We start from the raw sequence: 25,633 nt of genomic DNA, 5'->3' as shown, positions 1-25,633 counted from the left end.
CACTTCCTCGTATCCTTCAGTTCTATTTCCAACTTTCGCATTGAAGTCGCCTATTAGTGCTATTCTATCATTAGTGTTGACTCTAACTACGATGCTGTTCAGTGCTTCGTAAAGCTTAGCAGTTAATTTAACTATATTTGCGCATATTAAGGCACAGTCTTCAAAATAGGATGAGTGTTTTAATGGGTAAAATTTCAGATATAAGTTGAGAATTGCAACAACCTGTGTGTAACAGGAAGTAAATCCTTGTGGTAAGCTAGGCACCGTCGTCTGGGGCAATAGGCCTACTCGGCAATAATTGTCTACGTCAGTCTGAAATGGCGTGAACATCACCATTAGTAGAATCGATCATTATAAACAAGGTCATCTGTGAAATCCTGACTACGCACATCTTATCTCATCATCAATTAATATGTGAATTATTTTCTTTATCTCATGCCCAAGTGTCATATCGTGATAGCGATGTGTATAAAATTCACAGCTCGCGGCAGCAGGAACTGTTCGTTCATCATGGCAGCCAGCAAGACACTTCTGTTCCTTGGATTCGTAGCGATCTGTCTCCTGACTGGTGGCTTGGCTACCGAGATTGAGGTCAGGAACCTTGATCCTGACATCCATCTTACCACGGTAAGTACATGACACTTCTTTAGAACCTGCAGTCTAGAGTAGGTCTCCGCTCACCGTAAAGAAGCTTTCACACGAAAATATGGTACTTTTACCGTCACAGTGAATTTCCGGATAAATTTGTTTGCTTTGATAGTTACTAGTATAACTTGTATCCGGCAGTCACATCTGTGGACCTAGTGAAGCTTGTTCAAACACGATTACCTGTTCCGTGGATACTTTGCCGACGACATCAAAGAAAAGAAAACAAATGGGGAAAATTGTTCGGATTCATCTAAATAAGCAATGCTTATTACTTATTGTTTGCATGAAGACAAAGATTACAGTTATATTTGCATATTTTCCATGTTTGGACGAGTATTGCGACCCCTGTAAATTTCTAAAGTCTCCTGTCACAACAAAGGCATTTCTTGTACTTATCATTTTCTCTGTATGAACTTCAAATTCGTTTTCGGTTGCATAGCACCATCATTCAAGAAGGGCGCAAATCTTCGTGCTCTGTGCTATTCGACACTGTTTGACAGGCTGACCTTGAGAGAACGGTGATCTGCCGCAGCGTGGATCTCATTTACCACTAGACTCAGTGGTTGCGCTGGCTAACACAAGGTCGCCCTCCAGCAAAAGAGCCGTTCCAGCCTATTTTTTGATAAGTGGAAGGTCTGGATTAACTCAATAAACTGCTGGAAGGGTGTTGATTTGCCGTGCAGTGGAAACCTTAACGCGTGAATGTAGCCGAATGTCGTCCTCCAGAATTCCCAGTTATTGGCAAGTATCTTCCAATCCATTACTTTACATCGCTTCACATCCTTAAGAACCCATCAGCCTACCAGTTATTTTCAGCGTTCATTTCGTAATTTTATTAAGGATGTTCTTAACGACCATTCTTTGAACATGCGCTCACCCTTTGTGTGAATATTTTCTGAAGTTGCAATTTATACATGAGGATCATTTAATTTGTTTCCTTTTGTCGTCAAATTGTAATTTCTCTGTATATACCTGAAAACTCTGTATGCCATTATTTTCCACCAACAATGAGGCATTTGTCTCAATGCTGCACCATTGAAACAAAATGTCGAGCTTAGGCCACCAAACACCGTCCTTTCGGTGGCCCAAATCCTAGCGTAACTTTGGAAAGTAGACCTTAAAACTCCCACTTTAAGCTTCGTCAAAAATACCAACTCTCCGTTCAGTGAAACCTATTGCAACACATTCGCACGATGTACACATATATTACGAAATCATCATAAGTTACGTGCAGCGAGTCACTTGTAGATTTCATCGGGTGTATAACCATTTGTATTTCTTCTTTCCACATGTTGCTATGAGCCTGGATTTTTTCAACATGTCTTCGTTGTGCCAGAGCGGCTTCACATTCATGACTACTCACACACAATCTACTATTACTGTCAACGGTGTAGCCATATTGGAACACTGAGTTCGGTGAGATCTCTTAAGTTGAGCAACATTGGATGTGGTCACCATTTGCAGGAGTACCCAAGTACCGTTAGCTGCAGGCGGAGAGGAAAGGATCCGGTCACCCTACCGCAAGCTGGGAGCAATGACTTGGTCGCCTACGTTCGGGTTTGAATTAGGCACTTCGTTGTTATTATTACTACTACTCCACTACACATGTAAAAAATTTTACAGGATATTATTTTATATACTTTCTTTTGTTAGGTGAAGTTAAGGCTAAGGAGCCTTCTGTTACACTAAACCAGTGTTAGTAATAACATGGAACTAATACTTCTTGTAGTAATTACGAAATAATAAAAATAGCCCAATAAAATAATAATAATAATAATAATAATAATAATAATAATAATCTTCCTGGTTTCTTGCCAATTTCTCAAGGTTAGCTGCCCACGTCGGTTTGGGCCAGTTTTACTTCTGGATGTCCTTCCTGACCCCAACGCGATGTGGACGTATATAATCACTATTATGTGTTACTACGGCAGTTGGTAGTGTGTTGTGTGTACATGAAGAAATGAGTATTAAGGCGAAAGAAACGCCCAATCCCTGAGCAATGGGGATCAACCATTCTCAGTAGAAATCGCCACCCCTGTCGGGAATCGAACCCGGAGCCCTCTGAAAGGAAGATGACTGCACTGACCGTTTAGTCAAGGAGCCGTACAGTTAGCGTAAAGTAATTGTTGATCTTTAAACAGATTACACTGATTTACAATTGGTAGATTCCTAACGCGATGTTTATTGTTTCTCTTTCTTTCTCTCTCTCCTTATCAGTTTATCCTCCAGGGTCCGTTTTTCCCTCGGACTCAGCAAGGGATCCCACCTCTACTGCCTCAAGGGCAGTGTCCTGGAGCTGCAGACTATGGGTCGGGGGATACAACTGGGGAGGATGGCAAGTACCTCGCCCAAGCGGCCTCACCTGCTATGCTGAACAGGGGCCTTGCGGGGCGATGGGAAGATTGGAAGGGATAGACAAGGAAGAAGGAAGGTAGCGTCCGTGGCCTTAATTTAGGTACCATCCCGGCATTTGCCCGGAGGGGAAGTGGGAAACCACGGAAAACTACTTCCAGGATGGCTAAGGTGGGAATCGAACCAACCTCTACTCAGTTGACCTTCCAAGGCTGAGTGGACCCCGTTCCAGCCCTCGTACCACTTTTCAAATTTCGTGGCAGAGCCGGGAATCGAACCCGCGCCTCTGGGGTGGCAGCTAATCACACTAACCACTACACCACACAGGCGGACTGTTGTTTATAGTGCTCTTTTTTATGCTGATTTCAAATCTGAAAGACGTTTTTCACAATTACGTCAGGTTTTGAAGACGTTGATAACGTTTTATTTTTCATGGAACAGCGTTCATTGAAAATTGTTTTCATTGTTTACATTATTTATCAAACAAAGCCGAATATTTCCATTTGATTCCTTTTTATTGTCTGTGAAAGTGAATATTATGGCGTCCAGCGGTTGCAAAATTTCACCAGATCTGTATAGCTACGTGTGTGGCTATGTAACAAACAAATCTAATATGTGCCATGTGATGCATTTGAGCCAATCTTAGCTAAAGTCATGTTCATTAGGACTCCATGCAGCAACCAGTGTTCTAGTGAAACTTCTGTCTGTGAGTTGTTTCCCTTGATACCGTACATGTGTAAACGGTTGCATATTTGGAATCACCATGTTTCAGTTGTCTTAGAACGCTTATTGGATACCAAGATATCTGCCGAGGGTCATTTTTTTGTTGATCAGTGTTATTTTCACAGTAGACCAATTATTCAAATATCAAAAAAGAATACGACTACAACCTCCAATGGGGTTCATGCATTTCTCGCCAGCTACCCAACGAACAGCCACAAGTTTACACGAATAATGACGAGAATGGCGTCACGTGACTACCTTGGTACCATGTGAGGCATTGAAGGCAGATCGCGGTGTTGTCAATCGGCAGACAGATCGCCGAGCTGAAAGGGAGCTAGTCTTTCACGGCAGAACCCTACCCCCAGAGGAAACATTAATTTACTCCGTTTTCAAAAGTAAACTTGAGGTCCGATCATTTGGCTGAATGGTCAGCGTTGAGACCTTCGGTTCAGATGTACCCGGGTTCGTTTCCCGGCCGGGTCGGGGATTTTAATCACGTCTGATTAATTCTTATAGCTCGAGTACTCTGCTCTCCTCTTCATATTCAGGTAGCACACCACACTGTGAACGTACAGTACCATAGAAACACGCAATAGTGAATAAATACCTCCACATAGGGTTAGTGTCAAGAAGAGCATTCGGCCATAAAACAGGATCAAATCCACATCTGCGACACATTTCGCACCCAGGACCCTACAGGTGTAGGAAAATCGATACTTGAAAAACAGAAATTGAAAAGTAAGCTAAAGCATATACTGAACATTTTTAAAAGAAAGAACGGATGATTTAAAATGAGTCTTCACATTTTACAGAAAATCAACAGTACGTGAAAAATAAAGAGTTTTAGTATTTCTTTAATTATGCAGTACATTGACTGATTTCCAGATTTCATATCCTCTTCAGTGGCACCCCCGATGAATTTTCTCGTTTATCTGCAATGTTCATTAATACGATCACCCTATACCTTCTCGGGGATTGTAATATCTTTGGAAAATTTTTCTAGCATTCTCAATAGATGGCAGGAGAGCTTTCAGCTTCATTTATGAAATCTTTGCCCTAAAATATGCCTTACCTTCATGTCTACACACAATCTAAGGACTTGCAGGAGAGGGAGAGGGAAAGTAAATGGGGGAGAATTTAATTAATATCACTTATAACATTTCAACAATATTATTGTTAGAATCTACACACGATTTTTACAACAATGGTTTAAGAGGTCTTAATAATACGCACCAACTGATAAAAGTAAGGATTAAGAGAAATAAATCAATAAATAAAAAATCAAGAAGTAAATAAATTAGTAAGAACTTAAAGTGTGATTTGGTACAATCTGATGATGTTCTTTCACGAACGAAACCTGTCATCCTAATGTTAATAAAACTGTGTTCGTCGCCATAAGACCTATCTGTGTCGGTGCGACGTAAAGCAACTAGCAAAAAAAAACTGTGTCTTTTTAATTTATAATCTGTTATTAAATATTTTTAAGTACATTTTAAATTTTATTTTATCCGGAATTAGTTTCGACATGCTGAAGAACCTAACAGTTATGGATTCTCAATAATTCAACCTGCATTCAGCTTGATGATTCAGTTCATACCAGAAAATAATTTTAAACATGTTCATGCAAGTTTCTTGTTAATTCCTTTCTTCACCATGTCTTCTGTGTAATGAGGTGGCGCAAACGGAGCTGACAAATTATCTATTCTCATTATCCTCTGTTTCAAACGGGGTCGGATAATTTTTATTTTTTATTTATTTATTTATTATGGCTTCTTTCATGTGGCGAAGTTAGGGCACACGGACCTCTCTTACACTTAACCACAATACAATAAATAATATTAAGGTTACCTATTACTGATTATACTAATTACACTACTTATACTATTTCCTAAATTAAGCTTAAGTTACACATCCACACAATATGCAGCTTATTAGCTTATTAGCTCGTTACTTCAGTCCTCTTTTCTATCTCACACAGACACTTGCACATACACTTACAACTACCCTTACGTTTATATTATATAAAACTAACAGAAACAATTTTTAATTTTACAATTACCAATCACACGCACACAATACACACCAATACACACTTCAATCGGTATCTCTCAACAGGAAGTCTCGGCAAGATATTTTAAATTTGAGGAAGGAGTCAATGCTCCTGACACTTACTGGCAGGGAATTCCAAAGCCTGGATCCGGTTACAATGAAAGATTTATTATACACAGAAGAGTGGTGAAGAGGAATAGCTAAAGTGGAGCCCGAGCGAGTGTTACGATTATGGACGGAAGAGAGGAAGTGAAGTTTAGATTAAATATACCGGGGGGAGTTACTATGCAGGAGTTTGTGTATTAAGACAAGTATATGATATTCACGTCTCTTATCAGGTTTTAACCAGTGCAGTGCCTGATAATAAGGAGTAATATGCACATCATACCTTAGGTTAAAAATGAATCTAAGGCAACAATTCATAATACGCTGCAGTTTCCTAGTTTGTTCTTTAGTAGCGTCTACCAAGATAACATCACAGTAGTCAAGGATAGGAAGAATTAGGGTCTGTGTTAATCTTTGCCGCATGTTTAGTGGTATAATATCTTTGTTTAATTTCAGTGGGTGTAGAGTAGCAAACACCTTATGACTTATGTTTCTGATATGTTCTGTCCCATTTAGAGTTTCAGTCATAGTCACACCAAGATTTCTCACTGTTTTACTGTACGGAATTGTGCTATTATTTATTTGTAGAGGAGGAATGATCGAATCATTGATCTTGTGTAGGAGCTTCTGGGAACCGACAATGATAGCTTGCGATTTTGATGGATTTATGAGAAGTCTGTTTGCGAGAGCATATTCACTGAGTTTATTCATGTCATCATTTATGCATTTTACTGCGTTTGGTAATTCGCTTAAGCTGCAATGGTAGTAAATTTGGAGATCATTAGCATATAGGTGATAATTACACGTTTTTAGAGAAGATGAAATGTCATTGATATACAATGTAAAAAGCAACGGTCCTAAAATACTACCTTGTGGCGTGCCAACTTTCCTTGTACGCCATTCTGAATTTCTTTCGCGAGTTATCACCCGCTGCCTCCGATCTTTCAAATATGACGTAAAAAACTTCAGTACTAAAGGGTCAAACAAGTAAGATTCCATTTTCTTAATTAGTAGCTGTACGTCTATTGTATCAAATGCACCACTGAAATCCAGTAGCGTTAGTACTGTAAGTTGTCGTTGTTCCATAGCTAGTCTGATGTCTTCTGTCACTTTAAGGAGAGCCGTGGCAGTGCTGTACCCTTTCTTAAAGCCCGATTGTAATGAGTCAAGGAGAGAATAGTTATTTAAATATTTCAATACTTGCTCGTACACCAGTCTTTCCAAAGCCTTAGAAAGCGCTGGAAGAATAGAAACTGGGCGATAGTCAGAGGTCAGTTTAGGATCGTTTATCTTGGGCACTGGGATGACATTAGCTTGTTTCCAGAGTGCAGGGAAAGTTCCATTTCTGAGACAGTAATTGAATATATGTGTGATAATCGGGAGGATAGTGCCTATTATATTACATAACATGTTAACTACTGATAACTATGGCAGAAACGTGAGAGATGTTAGTACTGGTATATTAACTGTCTTATTTAGTTCTTGTTCTATGATGTTCTTTCTGGTTGAGAAATTTAATTGACATTCTTTTATGTGTGCTGTTTAATATTTGCATGTCTCATACTTTTATGAATTATCACCGTATGAAACAAAATATAAAATAAAGAAGACATTTTAAAGTGGTCTAGTATTCGGGAGATAGTAGGTTCGAACCCCACTGTCGGCAGCCCTGAAGAAGGTTTTCCGTGGTTTCCCATTTTCACACCAGAAAAATGCTGGGGCTGGACCTTAATTAAGGCCACGGCCGCTTCCTTTCCAGTCCTAGCCCTTTCCTGTCCCATCGTCGCCATAAGACATATCTGTGTCGGTGCGATGAAAAGCCAATAGCAAAAAAAAAAAAAAAGTGGTCACCACTCTACACTCAACTAGAGAACTCTTTGGATATAAACATGCACAAAATATTAATGAATCAGTTAAAGTATTTCATTAAAACGTCATTACATTTTGAAAACAATTGTATCTTCTCTAGCACATCATTTCTTACGTATTTTTCAGCCCCAATTGGTGGCTAAGTATGGCTACCCAATTGAGGAACATGAAGTGACAACAGCTGATGGATATATTCTTACTCTTCACCGTATCCCGTACGGCAAGAAATCCCCTGCCAGTGAGAACAGACCACCAGTCCTCCTACAGCATGGTCTGCTGTGCAGCTCTGCTGACTGGGTTGTCATGGGACCTGAGCATGGATTTGGTGAGTATCGTCAGCTAGCATAGGACTTCATCCACTTTGTTCAATACACAATGTAAACAATAAAATTAATACATAATTATCTAAAATGTAGATATGATTCGGCCTTTGGGCCGTCATTAGTACGTACAAATCTTTATGAACATTCAAATATAACAATATAAAAACACCTGTGTGAGAAATTCTTTTTAGAAACGTATATTTTCTCTTTAGAAAATTATTTTACAATTTTTACGTCACACCGACACAGATAGGTCTTATGGCGACAATGAGACAGGGAAGGCTTAGAATTGGGAAGGAAACGGCCATGGCCTTAATGAAGCTACAGCATTTGGCTGGTGTGAAAATGGTAAACCACGGAAAACCATCTTCAGGGCTGCCGGCAGTGGGGTTCGAACTCACAATCTCCTGGATGCAAACTCACAGCTGCGCGCCCCAAAACGCACGGCCAACTCGCCCGGTCTTTAGATAATTATATTTTCTCACACAAGTGCTTTTATATCTGTATATTTTAATGTTCTAAAAGTTGTGTATGTACTGATGATATCCCAAAAGGCCGAAATATCTCTACATTTTAGATAATTATGTATTAATTTTAAAGTCTGTTAACATTGTGTATTGAACAATTGGATTAAATCCTATTTTTAACTAGAACTAAACAATACGGACCAAAAATGACTTTCATCACATGTAATAATTTCATACATACATACATACATACATACATACATACATGTATCCATTTATACATACAGTGCATATAGTCAGATAGAAGACAAACAGACAGAAATTGGATCGCTATTATCAAGAATCTTATATAAAATTGAAAGATCTTACAGTCAAATAAAATTATCATTTTCATAAGGTACAGACAAGACGTTATTTATTTTTTATATAATGGATCTTAGAATCTGAATAATGTAGTTCTATTGGTGCTCTTTTTACAATTCTGTAGATAATCTTACACTGCTTATCATCTTGCCATAAATTATCTTTCTTAGGCTACCTCCTTGCTGACGCTGGCTATGATGTTTGGCTCGGTAATGCTCGTGGTAATGTCTACTCCAAGAAGCATCGTGATGACATTACTCAAGGAGAGTATTGGGATTTCAGGTAAGAAGATTTTAGGTTGCTTTTAATCATTTAATTTAATGATAAATGATAATAGAATATATATATAAAAAAACCTAGAATTGACACACACTTGCAGATCGCTAGCCAGTGTGGTGATCATCATGGAATTGGGAAGCCCAGTAATCTCTCAAAGAGTCGTCGTTATTTCCATAACAACACGGGATTTTCATTAGCACAAAAAGCGATGTTACAAATTAATGTGGGAGGGAAGATGGAATGTCAGATGAGAAATGAATCAAAGTTATACAAAAACCAATGAAACAGAAAATAAAGCAGTTGTTTCAGTTCTCACAATAAGTTTGAAAAGAGATCTGAATCAGACAGAGACAGTTGATCGAGGAAAGCAGGCCATTATTCATCCACACCTGACACAGCTGTCTGAGAAGCACCACCTTTCACTTCATGAATGGTTTGTCAGAGGCCTTGTATTTTGAAAAATTACCCTGTACAAACGCGCCGGAAGTATTCTTGAACAATTCCGTTTTAGAGACATGATATAGAAAATCTCGACTGTTCACGAAAAAGGCATCCTAAGCCTTTCCCGTTAACAGTGGAGATTTTCTTCTGATGACGCAGAGCAAGTTCTCTGCGAAACGTACGGCATAAGCCTAAAAGCCTATATCACGTCTATAAGTTCGGGCCGTGAATGCATCAATGGAAACAATTTCATTTTAAATTATATGCAACCAAAATCATCATGGCACAGGTTGTAAGGGCTCACTGCGGATAATGCATTTTCATCTGTGTTATAAGCATCATTAAGATTGTTTCATCATATTTCTGTTTCTCAGGATGTAACGAAATATTTTAGTTGTTTTACGTACGAATCTTTTATAAATAATGTCTGTAGTTCAAATAGAGTATTCCGAATTCTCATCTATGGAGGACGGATTATTTCCAATAAATGTTTCTCTCAACTGACTAGAAACTAAGGGAAAATATACAACACGGTGGGCCACCGAGCTGGATAGCTGCAGTCGTTTAAGTGCGGCCAGTATCCATTATTCGGAAGAGAGTGGGTTCGAACCCCACTGTTAGCAACCCTGAAGATGGTTTTCCGTGTTTTCACATTTTCACACCAGGCACATGCTGGGGTTGTGCCTTAATTAAGGCCACGGCCGTTCCCCTCCCACTCATAGCCGTTTCTTGCCTCATCGCCGCCATAAGACTTGTCTATTACTTTAGAATAACTTGTAATTTCAAGCGTTCATAACCTATACTTAGAAGACCAAATGCTTCGACTGGAATATAAAATACATATTATGTTCCACTACAAATACGACATTAAAAATTAATCACTTCCACTCTTCTTCTTGCTCTCCGGTCCATTCTGAAACTTCACCTCTTTCAAAAATGCTCTCCAAGACATGGGCCTTATTCACTATTTCCTGATGCCCACCAGTTTCAATTTTCCTCCAGTGAATCAAACCAACCTAGTTTAGCCTACGTCTTCACTGTGGACCTCATAGTTTTAGAAGCACTCTATGAAACGCAGTATACCTTTGTCTTACTTATGACAACATGTCTCAGACATTCGAATCTTTGAAGTTAGATTACTTTCATTATATTTGATTCATTGCTTAGTTTGAACAACTCATGGTAATGCCATGTTCTTCACTTACTACCCTTCTTTACTTGCCATATATACTCCCTAAAATTTTCGTTTTTAAATTCTGGGGCAGGTTATAACTTGGTTTGGAAGGGGTTAACCCTCTTCTTCATATTGTAAGTCGGTATAGAATTTGTCGGCATTTTCGTACTGAATATACTTCTTATGTTTCAAATTTCTTATTTTAAACTGTTTCAATCTATCATCCAACCACCATCTATCTGCATTTATAGCTGTCACCCAAGTCGCAGTTTCTCTATTAGTAGTTCTCCTAATATTTTCTTAAATGATTTTAAATAAGTTGGAAATTAAATCACGACTTATTTTGGTCGTCATTGCTATGCTTCAGTAAATATCAATCCATTTGTTACTTTTGATATGTTACCTTCAAGAGTTAAAATATACACTAGAGTATTTTTTTAAATATGATTGAAGGTACATCGATATAAATCTAAACTTAAATATTAACATAAATATTTCATTTATTACATTATAGTATTGAGAAATGTGGTAGGGACGTAAATTTCTTGGTCATATGGGTTATGCAATAAATAAATTCTGCCGATCTGCGGAATTACGATTTTTAAGTCTGTTCTGAAAATAAGAATGCATCTACTGTACTCTTTCTTCACAGCTGGCACGAGATGGGAATTTACGACCTGCCGGCCGTTATCGACCACATTCTGGAGACGACAAAGCAGGAAAAACTGTTCTACGCCGGTCACTCAATGGGAACTACGATGTTCTATGTGATGGCTTCAGAGCGACCGGAATACAATGACAAGATTCGTGCTATGTTCAGTATGGCTCCTGTGGCGCACATGAACCATATGCAAAACATCTTCGTCAAGCTAATCGCTAATTTCACAGACGGCCTTGGAGTAAGTATTATGAACAATTTACTTATTGTTATTTTTTAATATTTGGACAATGTAAGGGAGTTTCAATAAGTTTCTAAATTGTACTAGATTATTTATATTTAAGTAATGAAGAAACTCTAGACAGGGATAATAGGTGAGGGCATATGAGACTGTCCATTGACAAATGACGTAAAGAGTTTGAGATGAAATTTTGAGTTCTCGTTTATCAGTGACTTTTTTAACTCTCCAAATACAAATATCTGGAGCCCTTTCTCAAAATTTTTAGAAACATTACAACCATACATGAACTTTTCTGTCTTTAAGAAAATGATATTCATTTTCTAAGATACCGGAAAGTAATTTTATGAAATATATTATGTTATATACTAATATATTACACACCTGGGTACCTTAGGTATAGGCCTATACCCAAACCTATTTAAAAATCGCTGGAATGTAGTATTTCCAAGCTCTGCATGGCGGATTGTGCCCACTCCCCCACATGTTTGCCACCAAGCTGCTGTATGAGAACTGGGTGAAGAAGGGGCAAGTTTTGTGAATATAGGGCAGCTTGGGACTGCATTTGGTACAGCCCAGGCAACTCGTCAATGTTTACGAAGTGGGGATGGATTTCGATGTATTCGTGTTGTATTTTTGAGTTATTTCTATTTATCAAACACAATATTATTTTTTAGTGATGTGCTGTTACAGAATGGTGTATTTTATATTACTGCGTTTTAAGACTGTGCTTATTTTTAAAACTATCTTATAATGTAACTAGCTGATATAACTTACACCTGCTTCACTGTGGAATTTTGCATTGTAACGCAGTATTCTGGGTGAAGTAGTGTACACGTTGTGAATAAGATTTTATTAAATTTCAAGCTCTTAGCGTTATCCAAGAAAAACGAGGGGAAGTCACCACACGTCGTTTCTTGCATCGGCAGATTTCATTGTGATGGCAGGACTCCTTGCCTACTGCCAGCCAGAATCGAGTTTGGCGGTTTTCATTATAATGGCAGACACTCAAACTCCACCTGACTTTTTAAAACCTCAGAAAGACTTTCTCTGTAGTTTTTCCAAAGTCATAAAGGATCCGCCAATGAACAAAAAAACATGCCAGCAATATTAACGCTAAAAATAATACATGTCTGCGTAAGTACAAATTCAAAGGAAAATTTATTTATGATGAATATTACTATTTTATTGTTGGAATATATATGGGATAATTGACTTGCGTATAGGTATCGTGAAAAACGGTTGCCTAAAGAACAGTATGTTTCCAAGACATGTCCCTAAAATTTGTTATAACAACCTGGAGAATTACAAGATATTAGAATCATTCCGTACTGACACACACATGTGTTACGTATTGAATAGGACACATTAAATTTTCCTTTGTAAAGTGAAAACCTGGAGAATGTTAACAATCTGGAAGGCTGTGACTGAGTGAAAGTTAAAGCGGTCTCTGTTATATTTTATCAGAAGTGATCAGCTTTAACAGCTTCATTTCAAGTAATACTTACCTCAGTAGAAGTGAGTCCTTCTCCGCACATCAGGGCCAATAATAAGGAATAAAGTTATATATCCATTACCACACAGAACTTTACCATCACGATCCCGATCTGACTTTAAATTCTGAAGCACTTAAATTTTAGTATACCATCCAAGGAATGCTTATTAAGTTTTAACAAATCTTTCACCAAGGAATACAAATCAAGTGTGCTTTTTACAACAAATGATATTTTAAGATTTTATAAGCAAAACTGGTATTTTCCAAGAACATCAACAAGATAAATATGGACAATTTGACTGTTTTACCTGTCTTATGACTTACAATTTTAACAAAATTTGAAGATCTTATTTTAAATTTTCAAACATTTTAATGTGTCTTTCTAATTTTAATATTTATTACTGATATGTTAATGTTAATTTGTTATTGGCTGATGATGTCCCTTAGGGGACGAAACATGTCCTAGATATTAATAAATTATATATTGTATTGAATAGGCGGACCGCTCAATTATAATATAAGTTTATCTTGAATATTCATTGATTGATATTTTATTAGTGCAATATTTTCAGTAAACATTCATGTCGTGATAGATGATCGAGTGTATTTCCGATTTCGTTTAATCTATTCATGTTATTTGCCAATCAAAGGAGTTTTGCATTCAAAATAAAATGGACTCACACGTGGAGAGGGTGTACTCTCCTCAAATTGCAGCGGAGTCAGTTGTATATTGTTTGCACTTGGCTGCTGATAAAAGTAAAGCGAAAAGACGAGAGGGTGAGTGCGCGCCGTGAAATCACACAATCTAACAGTTTTCAAATTAAATGGTGCAGCTTTACGTAAAATAAAAATTACCCAGTGAATAAACTAATTTAATAAATGAAGTAAAAATACAAAATATCAAACAAACATTAAAAGATCTACTTACTGGTTATCGCCCTCAAATCTTATACAAAAATGATATATAAGTAGGCCTGGAGAATTTTACTTTCATTGATCTGTCTCAGCTTTATCCTTGGCTTTGACAAAATGAAAGTGACTGAGGTATGAGTGTTGCTAGTAATGCCATTCCTTCTGCAGCCAGTCCCTGCTATGAATGGTGTGAAAATATTGCTCATAGGGTCGGTTGGTGCATGCATTTCAGAGGGTTTGGCAGACCGATATGTAATAGCAACTTCTGGCTCGGTGAGAAAAGCAACGGGAAACTACCTCACTCCTCATTTCCCTAGTACACCTCTTCAGTGATGCTTAGGCCATCTATGACAGCTGATGGTGGAGCTGTTGAGGATCCAACCAGCCTTCGGGCTGAGGACTAAACATACAACAAGTAGGCCTCAGCTCCTTTTATATTTAAAGTTATGTACACTACTTATATAGATTAATAAAGTGCGCCTCCATACTATTAATATTAGTTAACAGGGTACTTCTCCTCTTTTGAAGCAGCTCAAATGTCCACATGCCCATCCTTGGAGTTATGTTCTCCATACCCCTCGTCCTGGGTCCTGTAGATAGCTGTCCATAGCTACCATTATCTTCACCATCCTGACCTCGTGGTCTTGGACTCCCTGTTGCACACAGTCACAGTTACTGAAATAATCCATACAGAAACACCTTACACGATGCTCGCTATTTAACATTTATAATTATCTTTGTCTCTACTCGTGAAAATATATATCATTCTTTCGCTAGTGAAAGTTAATAAAATGGTGTACATTTAACACTCGCGGCTTAGCGTATTTTAGTAACACTCATCTCCCTGTGATTTCCCATAGTGTATAAAATATACAAAGAAAATGCTCCGCACCACGTCAGGTAATGTCAGCCTTGGGTTGTGAAGGTAAGGTAAGGGTTATTCTGCCCGAAGGCAGGTCCGAACCTCCGCAGTGGTGTTCCTGAGCCAGAGTTTACGTGCGGTAGGGTGGCCAGTTCCTTTCCGCTCCTCCATTCCCTTACCCCCACCAACAGCGCGTGCCAACCCATCCAACTCCTGACCACGCCCAATGTCGCTTAACTTCGGAGATCTCACGGGATCCGGTGTTTCAACACGGCTACGGCCGTTGGCGGGCTGTGGAAAACTGTCTTTTAAATGAACACTGCCCTTCCCTATATCAAAAAACAACATCAGGCAGAAAGCGCACCAAGTAATTTCTTATAGTTATCCGTAGAAAAATCGATCATGTAACTCGCTGTGATTGCCTGCGCGCCTCTTTCTCTCGAGAGAGAATCAAGGAATTCTCCGAGCTAACATCTGGCAGACAAATATTGGAGTGAAAATTTCCTTACACCTAAGACGTTCCTACTGCGTAGTTTGCCCAAATCGGAGATAATTAATACAGGTCTCCTGGTAAAATTTGTTCATAAATCACACCGATGCACTGTATGACTTTTATTTCTTTAATTAATGCCCAGATCCATGAGTGACCTGTAGCGTTAAAATCGAAACTGGCAGGCCTATAAAAATTAACTCAGGGTGTTGGTTCCCTATAGTTTACTCTTCTGCGGCGAAATCACATGGTCTGAGTTCGAGTTCATACTCTCTCTACCGAGCGAGTTGGCCGTGTGGTTAGAGGTGTGCAGCTGTGAGCTTGTATTCGGGAGATAATGGGTTCGAACCCCACTGCCGGAAACCCTGAAGATGGTTTCCCTGGTTTCCCATTTTCATACCAGACAAGTGCTGGGGCTGTACTTCCATTAAGGCCACAGCTTCTTCATTCCCATTCCTAGCCCTTTCCTATCCCATCGTCGTCATAAAATGTAGCTGTGTCGGTGCGATTTAAAGAAACTTAAAATTTAAAACAAAATGGCATACTCTCTCTATCCCTTTCTTGCAAACTCATGCTGGCTCACTCTTTCATGAGTGGAGTTTTTTATGAATTTATGCTTCGCGCATCCTCCTATGGTCCAGCCTAGTGCTACACACAAAGACATGATGCTAAAATATAAATTGATGCTGTTGGGTCGCCTGTACGTACATCTGGCCGGGTAAACTTTAAACAGATAACCGTGGACAATGTAAGAAAATTGTGAAGATATCGCAATTTTACTTGTTCCGTACAATTTTATTGTATCAGCTTTTATCTCTTAGAGTTTATATTTCAATTTTGAAAATGGGTATGTTATTTTATTAACAGAAAATGTTAGGTCATTTATCTTAATGATTTGGAGGTGATGAGAGGTTTGTATGAGTAAACTGACCAACAAGTCATTAGACAGAAACGCTCTTGCTAATACAACTTAAAACACTAAATGTTTCACTTCATCGACCAAAATATGAACACATGAGGAATATCAACATTAATTTACTCACATTTTAGTATTTCTGTGAATGACAGTCACCTTTACATTATCCACTTTTAATTTATGTAACACAATCGAGGTAGATTACATAAATATTTCTAGTCAAACTACTAAATCAAGGGAAATGAGTTGAATAACTAAGAAACAAAATTTAATAATAATGAGTGGAGCAATGCTATTAGCATGATGTGAGCGATTCTTATATTTTCGTATGGTAATTCTATACCTAATATGTTCAAACGAATAGCCGTAATTTGGAGAATTATGAGTTATTGACTAAGCTTTAAATTATAAATAATTTTACATTCTCTTTTTAGTTTAAATTGGTCATAGTTCATAAGGATTAATGATGGTTTGTATACAGGACAACCGAAATGCATATACAGTATCTAGACAAATGGCACCGATTCATGATTACGGTTACGACTTTCATGTTTCAGGTTCTCCTCAACCTCTTGGGAGTAAATGAGTTTATGCCCAAGACGGAACTGTTGGAATCACTCGGTCAGCTGCTTTGCAGAGATACGGCAATCACTCAGGATATCTGCTCTAATATCCTGTTTCTCATCGCAGGGTTCGATTCAGATCAACTGAATAAGGTATGACAAATTTTCAGAGCAAACATTGAGAAGCTTGGATACCCAAATTGTTATTGATGCCAAGTATACCATCCTTTCTGCAAATAGTAACGCAGTATAATCATTTTCTGGATTTTACTAAGTCTATCAGAATGCGATTTGGAAGATCACTCACTGGAGTTCGGACGCATTATCACACACTGAACTGTAGTAACAATAACAATTTCAATTTCAAGCCATTCATGATACCTGCGCTTTAATTTCGACGTTCCATTTTATTCTACCGGATGGGAGAGTAAACCGGAACTGTTGGGCGATCTGGTTGTTAATTAATTTCCTCGGATAAACAGCAAATGTGTAACCAGAGGTCCCTTACATGCCGACATCGTACAAGATGAAGTGACCAATGGACTGTTTTCCGCCCTTCAAAAATCCCAACTACGTCTGCCGGATTTAAGCCACTGTTCATAGGATCCGGAGGCCGACACACGACCTCTGGTTCACGGAGGGAGTTGTTGAGCTGTACTATTTTTAGTTATGTGTATTCCGTATTTTGTAAAAATACGAACTGAATGATTTAAATTTCGTAGCCATATGACCTATCTGTGTCGGTACGACGTAAAACAAATTGTAACAAAAAAGATTTAAATTATTCTAGGACATAACCATTTAATAAAGTAAACCAATGTTCTCTCTACTAGGTCCAAGAAGTATTACAAGGGTTGTAAACTGTGGGAGTTTCCATTGCTTTTAATCATATATAATTATATAATCACCTACATCTCCAGGAATTGCCGCTGTGTATATGACTGAATGAATTCCTGAGCTGTATGCTCCGAAGGGGTCTGTCTCGCCAATATGGTAAAGGTTTATTCAGTTTACCAATGGTGCGTGATAACTAGAGCCTGGATGTTTAGACAGTAATAGGTAAAAATGCAAACTAATTTGACCAGTAGAATGTGGCGTCTAGCCAGCACATCGGTAAATTAGCGGGAGTAAGACGGCATCTAAACGTTTTACTACGTCGAGCCCCTAATGTTTATGCAAACCCCATAGCACAACTGTTAGAGATGGAGTATGCTAGCTATTCACTTTAGTAAGATTGCATTCTAACCTCAGCTGTAAACACAGTGCAGCCAACCTTCCGTGAGGAAACAAAGGTATCGCCATTACGTGCTAGTAGCTTACAAATTGTAAGTTGGTGAACAATATTTTATGTTAGAAACAACAATTTAAGCTCGCAATAACTGATGTGATTCGTATAATCATTCATTTAGTCTTGAAACAGTGGAGGAAATTGTTCTACACTTCAATTGCATGCACATCAGACTGATTATACCTCATAGCTTGGCCAATTGATTTTTTTATTTTATTTGTTTACTTTTTTATTTTGCAATTAAATATGGCGACGATGGGATACTAAAGGGCTAGGAGTGGGAAATAACGAGTGGGAAAATCATCTTCAGGACTGCCAGAAAAGTACCAGAAAGCACATTCAAACTCACCTGCGTATATCTAATCTGGTGGTGGTGATTACTGTCGGTGTTACAACGTCTGTGAAATCAGGCTACTTATTCGAACCTCAGTGTAACGAAGTCATGTGCTCACATTCGGATTTATGACTTCGTAACTAAAGATCCGATTCGAATGGTCGATGTATCGCTTGATTTTTAAATACGGGACGTGAGAGAACACATGACGACAGGTGGGCATCGGATGAATACGCGGAGTGAAAAATGTGTGTGTGTGGGCGGGAGGCTTAAAAAGCTACTATTTTGATGTATATGGTGTGGTTTGCGATTAATAACTCCGAAACCATAATAGTTTCGAAAGTGGTTAAGGTGGCTAAAGTTATATAATTTGATGCCTTATATTTACATGATAAAATTATTTGAATCTCCAAAAGAATAAAACGGGAAGAAAATTGTCTGATATTAATTTGGACATTTTTAAGAGGCGATTTGATCATCTAAATATCAATTCCATTCCCACATGTGGAATACCGTAAGAAAGCCTCCAAATCCGAGAGGACAGTACTACACCAGTTGCCCTACGGCTCTTACAGACTAAGTTATGAGAGGGTTGAAAGTACGATAACTTTTTTGATCTGTTCTTATCGACTTTTGAATGTAAATTCCGACTCTTTTTCTTTTGCTAGTGGCTTTACGTCACACCGACACAGATAGGTCTTATGGAGACGATGGGATAGGAAAGGCCTAGGAGTTGGAAGGAAGCGGCCGTGGCCTTAATTAAGGTACAGCCCCAGCATTTGCCTGGTGTGAAAATGGGAAACCACGGAAAACCATTTTCAGGGCTGCTGACAGTGGGATTCGAACCCATTATCTCCCGCATGCAAGCTCACAGCCGCGCGCTCTTAACCGCACGGCCAACTCGCCCGGTAATTCCGACTCTTGATATGCGTATCGTTTAATAGAGAATATTACACTCGACATAACTTTAGCATTGCTGTAAAGTTAGGACACTTAGGCAAGACTTGTTGTGTACGTAATTTCGAAAGCTATCAAATTTTTTGAAAATGTTATATCATTAGAAAGAGCTATCAATGTGTGCAATCAATTCTCAAACGTCAACTTAATATGAGCAGAGGCGCGGACTTTTACGGAATGATACAACGTGGTACAGTTCGCGCATGCTTGTTCCACATAATTAGCCATCCATGCTTCAAGGTGACCAGACAGATTTGGCTATCTAAAGAGTCCGTCATCGCATCTTGTATCGCATAACATGGTCACGAAAATCCAGCTTGATAGTTCCCCCGTATCCCATTGTAATTTTTAAAGAGGCAACACAGCCAGGCAACCTCCCTTTATTAACATTAATCAGGAGGTAAAGGAGAGAAGTCCTATCCTTAAATGAGTGAAGGTATCGGCAAAAGAAAGAGAAGGGTCACGAAGGGCATGAACATTAAAGGACTCCCTAGTCTTCGCTGTTGAGGACGGAGAGGAATGTGAGTTTACTAGCGGAAGTCGGATAAAAAAGATGAATCTGATGAGCCAGGCTCAAGTAAGTGGAAGCAATGCCGTGTTCAGCTAGGTCATCCGTATCATAAATGCAGAGTCCCAGTCCGGCTCCATGGCTAAATGGTTAGCGTGCTGGCCTTTGGTCACAGCAGTCCCGGGTTCGATTCCCGGCAGGGTCGGGAATTTTAACCTTAATTGGTTAATTTCTCTGGCACGGGGCCTGGGTGTATGTGTCATCTTCATCACCATTTCATCCTCACCATGACGCGTAGGTTGCCTACGGGAGTCAAATCAAAAGACCTGCACCTGGCGAGCCGAACATGTCCTCGGACACTTCCGGCACTAAAAGGCATACGTCATTTCATTTTTTTCAGAGTCCCAGTCTAAGAAACTCTAGTCCCCTCTTATAAAAAGCACGGGATACCATAGATGTATTCTATCGTCCCCACCCACCGAGAGAAACTACTTTAATCCAGATGTATTCTGTAATTATGGACTACTTGTGTAACAAGTAACGATTCCTTGTCCCACAGTGTCCATTAAAGTCCTGCCAAGACAACTACTTCTCAGTCAGATTGCTCAAAACAATTGCATGTCCCATTGCCAGTGTATAAAAAAGAAAATGAAAAGGATAATTTGGTGGTTGATGGAAGTATATGAGAATAAAGTTAAAAGACAAAAAAATTAGGAAAGTCATTTTATGCAATAATGTTATGAAAGTGGCACACTTATCAGAAGACTATGAAAAACGAGAAATTTCAGAGAGAAGTAGTTAGACGGAAAGACATAAATTTGAAAATGAACCTGAACTTTACCACTCTTCTTAATTTGTTAGAAAGAAAATGGAGGAAGCGAAGAAAAACAGAAAAACTATGAAGTTGTATCAAATGAATGTAAGTAAAAGAAATCTAAAGAAGTTGTAAATAGACAAGATGCATATGCGAAGCTTGAGGAGGTATCTTACACTATTCATCATCAGATGACTGAAAGTAAGTACTGGTCTCTTAAACCATTTTATAGTAATTAACACCTACTTAGTTAAAGTCTAAGAAATACCTGAAAATTCTGTTCATTCATTTCAACATTCACACATTCATTGCTTGTGTAATGACTCCAAGGCTTTCTTGACCAATTTGGGTGTCTTACATATTAGACACTCATCTATTGACTCACTTGGTTGAGTGTATCCCGTTGAATACCTCAGAACTAGTTGTAGTAGTGATTGTTATTATTGGGATTATCAACCCCATGTACACTAGGCAATGGAACCGAGGCCAGTGATATTATCCCGTTCCATGAGAATGGTTATGCAACGCGTATAGTTTTATGCCAAACATAGTACGGAAAGCTACAAAAGTCCTCAGAATGGTTTGATGCACCTCTCGTGAACTACGTATCTACTAGAGCCTTCCTCTACTTTAATCATTTGTCACACCTATACCTTTGTCTACACTGGCGTCCATATCCCCTACACTTCCGTCATAACCGAAAGATTTGGTTACGCGGTTTGATTCACGTAGCTGTGAGCTTGAATTTGGTAGATAGTGGGTTCGAACCCCACTATCGACAGTCCTCCAGATGGTTTACGGCAATCTCCAATTTTCACACTAATCAAATGCTGCAGCTGTGCCCTAATTAAGTCCACACAGTAGTCTTCAAAACTATCCTTCCAATACACATGCCTGTGACAAATTTGCTTTGGCTAATTTATTTCCTTAACAAAGGCTTCCTTTGCTTGCGCTAGTCCGAATTTTATCTTCTCATTACTTGAGTCATCGTTTCTTAGTCTACTTTAAGGTAACGATATATTCATCCATTAATATTCGTTCGACGTCACCCCATTAATTCCGTTTGGGATTTATTTATTTTTATCTTAAACTTTCTCGAAGACCGTGTTCACAGCTTTAATAAATTTCTCCGCAATTCCAGGTTCGTACAAAATAGCAATATATATCATGTTAGGATTTCTATTCCAGACGGCGTTGCCGGTTATCCTCGGCCACACTCCCGCTGGAGCAGCCACCAAGGAATTCCTGCACTATGGCCAAACCACTCACTCTAGTAAGTAAAGTAAATTTATTATTCACAAATTATCATTAAACTAAAATATTATGGAAGAGTTTAATTATTTATGCTTCCATATAAACTTAAAACAATTCAATTGTTGATTTTCTATTCCTGTGATGATATAGAACATTTTTAATCAGTACAAAAACGTATGTAAGTGACGTCCATATTCAGTTAGATGTGAATAAGAACATGACATCGTATCAGTCAAACTAAAAACTACTGTTACATTAAGTTTTACCAAAATTAATGTATTCCGTAAGTGTTTCGTTGTATAACCTAATATAAGTCTGGCTCCATGGCACTACAGCCCATGAAGAGCCTTGGCCTACCAAGCGACCGCTGCTCAGCCCTAAGGCCTGCAGATTGCGAGGTGTCGTGTGGTCAGCACGACGATTCATCTCGGTCGTTATTCTTGGCTTTCGAGACCGGGGCCGCTATCTCACCCTCAGATAGCTCCTCAATTCTAATCACGTAGGCTTAGTGGACCTCGAACCAGCCATCAGGTCCAGGTAAAAATCCCTGTCCTGCCCGGGAATCGAACCCGGGGCCTCCTGGTAAGAGGCAGGCACGCTACCCCTACACCACGGGCTGGCGTATCACCTAATATAACAAAGTAAAATCTCAAAATTTCATATTGATATATAGAATATGAAAATGACTTATTTAATATGTTACAGTAATCTCTATTCCTTTTTCAGAGAAGTTCCGTAAGTACGACTATGGTCTTCTTGGCAACATGAAGCGCTACGGCAGTATTCACCCTCCAGAATATAAACTAAACAAAATTACTGCACCAGTGGCCTTGCATTACGGAGTAAACGACCTTTTGGCTGATGAACAGGTAAGTTGTAATTCGAAGTGAAAGCTCGGAACTACGTTAATATTAAAATTATAATGGTCATGATTGCGAGGGTTGATACTGTAATAGCGGGAACTACTTTCTGATACAAAACGGATAGCTTCGTGAAAGTGCTACAGTCCTTCGATGTAGTCATCAGCATTGTGTAGAATTCGTTGTCGACGATAAGGAAGCCATGGTATACCTGTCACAGTACTGTTCTGTGGATGCTGTGAATAAAGTAGGCAGTCGCCCGAAGAATATCTGGAACAGTTAGGAAGCAGGTGACACGTAGCGCTACCTTCATCTTTGTAATCAAATCAAAATCACAGGTGATTAAGTCCGGATAGTATGGAGGATCGTTGAGCACTTACCAGGCCCAACATGAGCATAACTCAGCCGTCAGTTACGCCTCATGCACCCGAGCATTCTTCTCCAAAATGATGGGATGAGTCTGCAGGAAATGTCGCTGCTTCTTAGCAACGCTGATCGCAAGTTTTGTTCCAAACATGAACAGTAACAAAGTTAATATTATGGTTGCTTATGTTTAGATAGCAAGCTCACTGGCAACGCTCTTCTTCGCAGCATGTCACAAGCGCGCAGCGACGAATGGCAGCATGCATGTTTTGTGAGAGAGGGTTTGGTAACGACCTAACGTGCGGTATAGGCAGGAGACAGTTGAATCGTTTCTCGGCGTATATACTGAAGTGTTGCTGCTATTAATGTATCAGCCCTCGTGTTAGAAAAATATTCTCCATTGCTTTATATACTGCCAACCGAAGGAATTCCCTATATCGTGAGGGTGGGATTTGTCACAGAACTTCTCAAATATTCCTTGAAAGTGATAGGTAAAATACTTGAGGGAATACCAAAAACTAGGCATGATGTTAATTAAGTCGGAATATCTGGAATAAAATTATGCTCAAATGAAGTAACTTGCCTTAACAATCAAACAATTGTGAGGAAATAAACATTTCACTAAATCATACACCGTAAGTTTCTAGACACCCGCCAATGTTTGAGTTGAGCAACCCTGATGTGATGTAATTGTGATGAAGTAAAATATAATGAAGCTTTTGGGTTATTAGTCCCGTCTAACGAAAACATCTACTGACCAGAAGTAATCTCCAATCATGAACTATGGAGAGGGACGGGTGAAACCGAGATGGCCATACAGATAAAGCGGCGGAAATGCAAATGGACAGGGCATACGTTGAAGAAAGGGAATGAAGCCATTGAGAGAGAGGCACTGGATTGGAACCCGCAGGGTAAAAGGAGGAAAGGAAGGCCCAAACAAACGTGGCGAAGATCTGTACACATGGAGGCAATGGAAGAAGGCAAGACCCGGAGAGAGGGGAAGAGGTTGGCTGGCAACAGGATCAGATGGAGATGCTTTGTTGATGCCCTATGTTCCACAAGGAACAACAGGAATTAAGTCAAAGTCAAGTCAGCTATTAGTCCCTGTGTGTTTATGTCGTGTTTCGTCCAGAGCATGTCATTTGAGTTCATCAGTTGGACTAGCAAGTCTTTCTAAGGCATTACCAATCACGTGCAGGTGATCTGCACAGTCCCGCCTAGATGGAAAATCATGATTTCTAACCTGGTAGAGGAGAAATGATCCTCCAATCTTATTCTTATTCTTCTTTCCCTACCGCGTTTCCCACATCTATGGGGTCACGGGTGCGAACTGCGTCGCATATAGGGATTTGGCCCTGTTTTACGTCCGGATGCCCTTCCTGACACCAACCCTATATGGAGAGATTTAATCACTATTGCGTGTATCTGTGGTGGTTGGTAATGTAGTGTGATATGTGAATATGAAGATGGGTGTTATGAGACGGACACAAACATCCAGTCCCCGAGCCAGAAGAATTAATCAGAAGCGATTAAAATCCCCGACCCGTCCGGGAATCGAAACGGGACCCTCTAAACCGAAGGCCAGTATGCTGAACATTCAGCCAACGAGTCGGGCGAGAAATGATCCTCCAATATCAAAACAAAACTTTTGAGGTATAATGCCACTGGTACTGTGGTGGACTGTTGTGATAGGAATTTGTCAAAACATTTATTCTTCTGGTACTTGTTAACCATAATTACAAATATTTCTCGTCTAAAATTAAGTGTTTAAAATCACTAAATAGTTCTAATAGAAACTATTTTTGTGGCACAGTGCTTTAAGCTTTCGCATTTATTTATTTATTTATTTATTTATTTGTTTATTTATTTATTTATTTTATTTATTTATTTATTTATTTATTTATTTATTTATTTATTTATTTATTTATTTATTTATTTATTCATTTATTTCACTCCAGTTTCTAAAAAACGTTTATCACTTGGCAGAGAAAACGACTGCAGAATTTCCGAATCAGAAGTATCCCCACGCGACATTCTAGTCGCTGTTACGTGGTTTCTCTTGATTTCCCTTCCAGCATTCAGTTTCACAGTTTCTAAATGGATGTATTACTCTGTTATGTTCCAGGATACAGATACCTTGAGTCACGAGTTGCCCAACACGATCGGCAAGTTTCGAGTTGCCCACGACAAGTTCAATCATCTAGACTTCCTGTGGGCCATCGATGCCAAACCACTTCTCTATGACATCATAATTCGTTTCATGGGACGATATTAATTGTTCTACTGACAAATTTTGATAATAAAAAATACATATTTTAAACATTTGAA

At 38.9% G+C, this 25,633-nt stretch overlaps 1 protein-coding gene across 1 annotated transcript; it reads left to right on the top strand.

Annotated features, from left to right (window-relative positions):
- The first annotated feature begins 471 nt into the window (after positions 1-471).
- LOC136866131 (lipase 3) lies at positions 472-25,633 on the top strand. The gene is made up of 8 exons (XM_067142821.2): positions 472-627; positions 7,873-8,071; positions 9,070-9,181; positions 11,446-11,692; positions 16,922-17,080; positions 22,017-22,101; positions 22,809-22,951; positions 25,431-25,633. The coding sequence occupies exons 1-8, from the start codon at positions 511-513 to the stop codon at positions 25,578-25,580; spliced, it is 1,212 nt and encodes a 403-aa protein (XP_066998922.2). The 5' UTR covers positions 472-510; the 3' UTR covers positions 25,581-25,633.

Source organism: Anabrus simplex, chromosome 3 (assembly GCF_040414725.1).
Source record: "Anabrus simplex isolate iqAnaSimp1 chromosome 3, ASM4041472v1, whole genome shotgun sequence".
NCBI lineage: Eukaryota > Metazoa > Arthropoda > Insecta > Orthoptera > Tettigoniidae > Anabrus > Anabrus simplex.
This window is presented reverse-complemented; position numbering and strand designations above follow the sequence as displayed.

Bases quoted from the DNA above. Each gene is read 5' to 3' on its own strand.
- LOC136866131 (XM_067142821.2), top strand. From the start codon at position 511: ATGGCAGCCAGCAAGACACTTCTGTTCCTTGGATTCGTAGCGATCTGT. The intron at 11,693-16,921 runs GTAAGTATTATG...TTCATGTTTCAG, and splicing joins ATTTCACAGACGGCCTTGGA to GTTCTCCTCAACCTCTTGGG. The intron at 22,952-25,430 runs GTAAGTTGTAAT...GTTATGTTCCAG, and splicing joins ACCTTTTGGCTGATGAACAG to GATACAGATACCTTGAGTCA.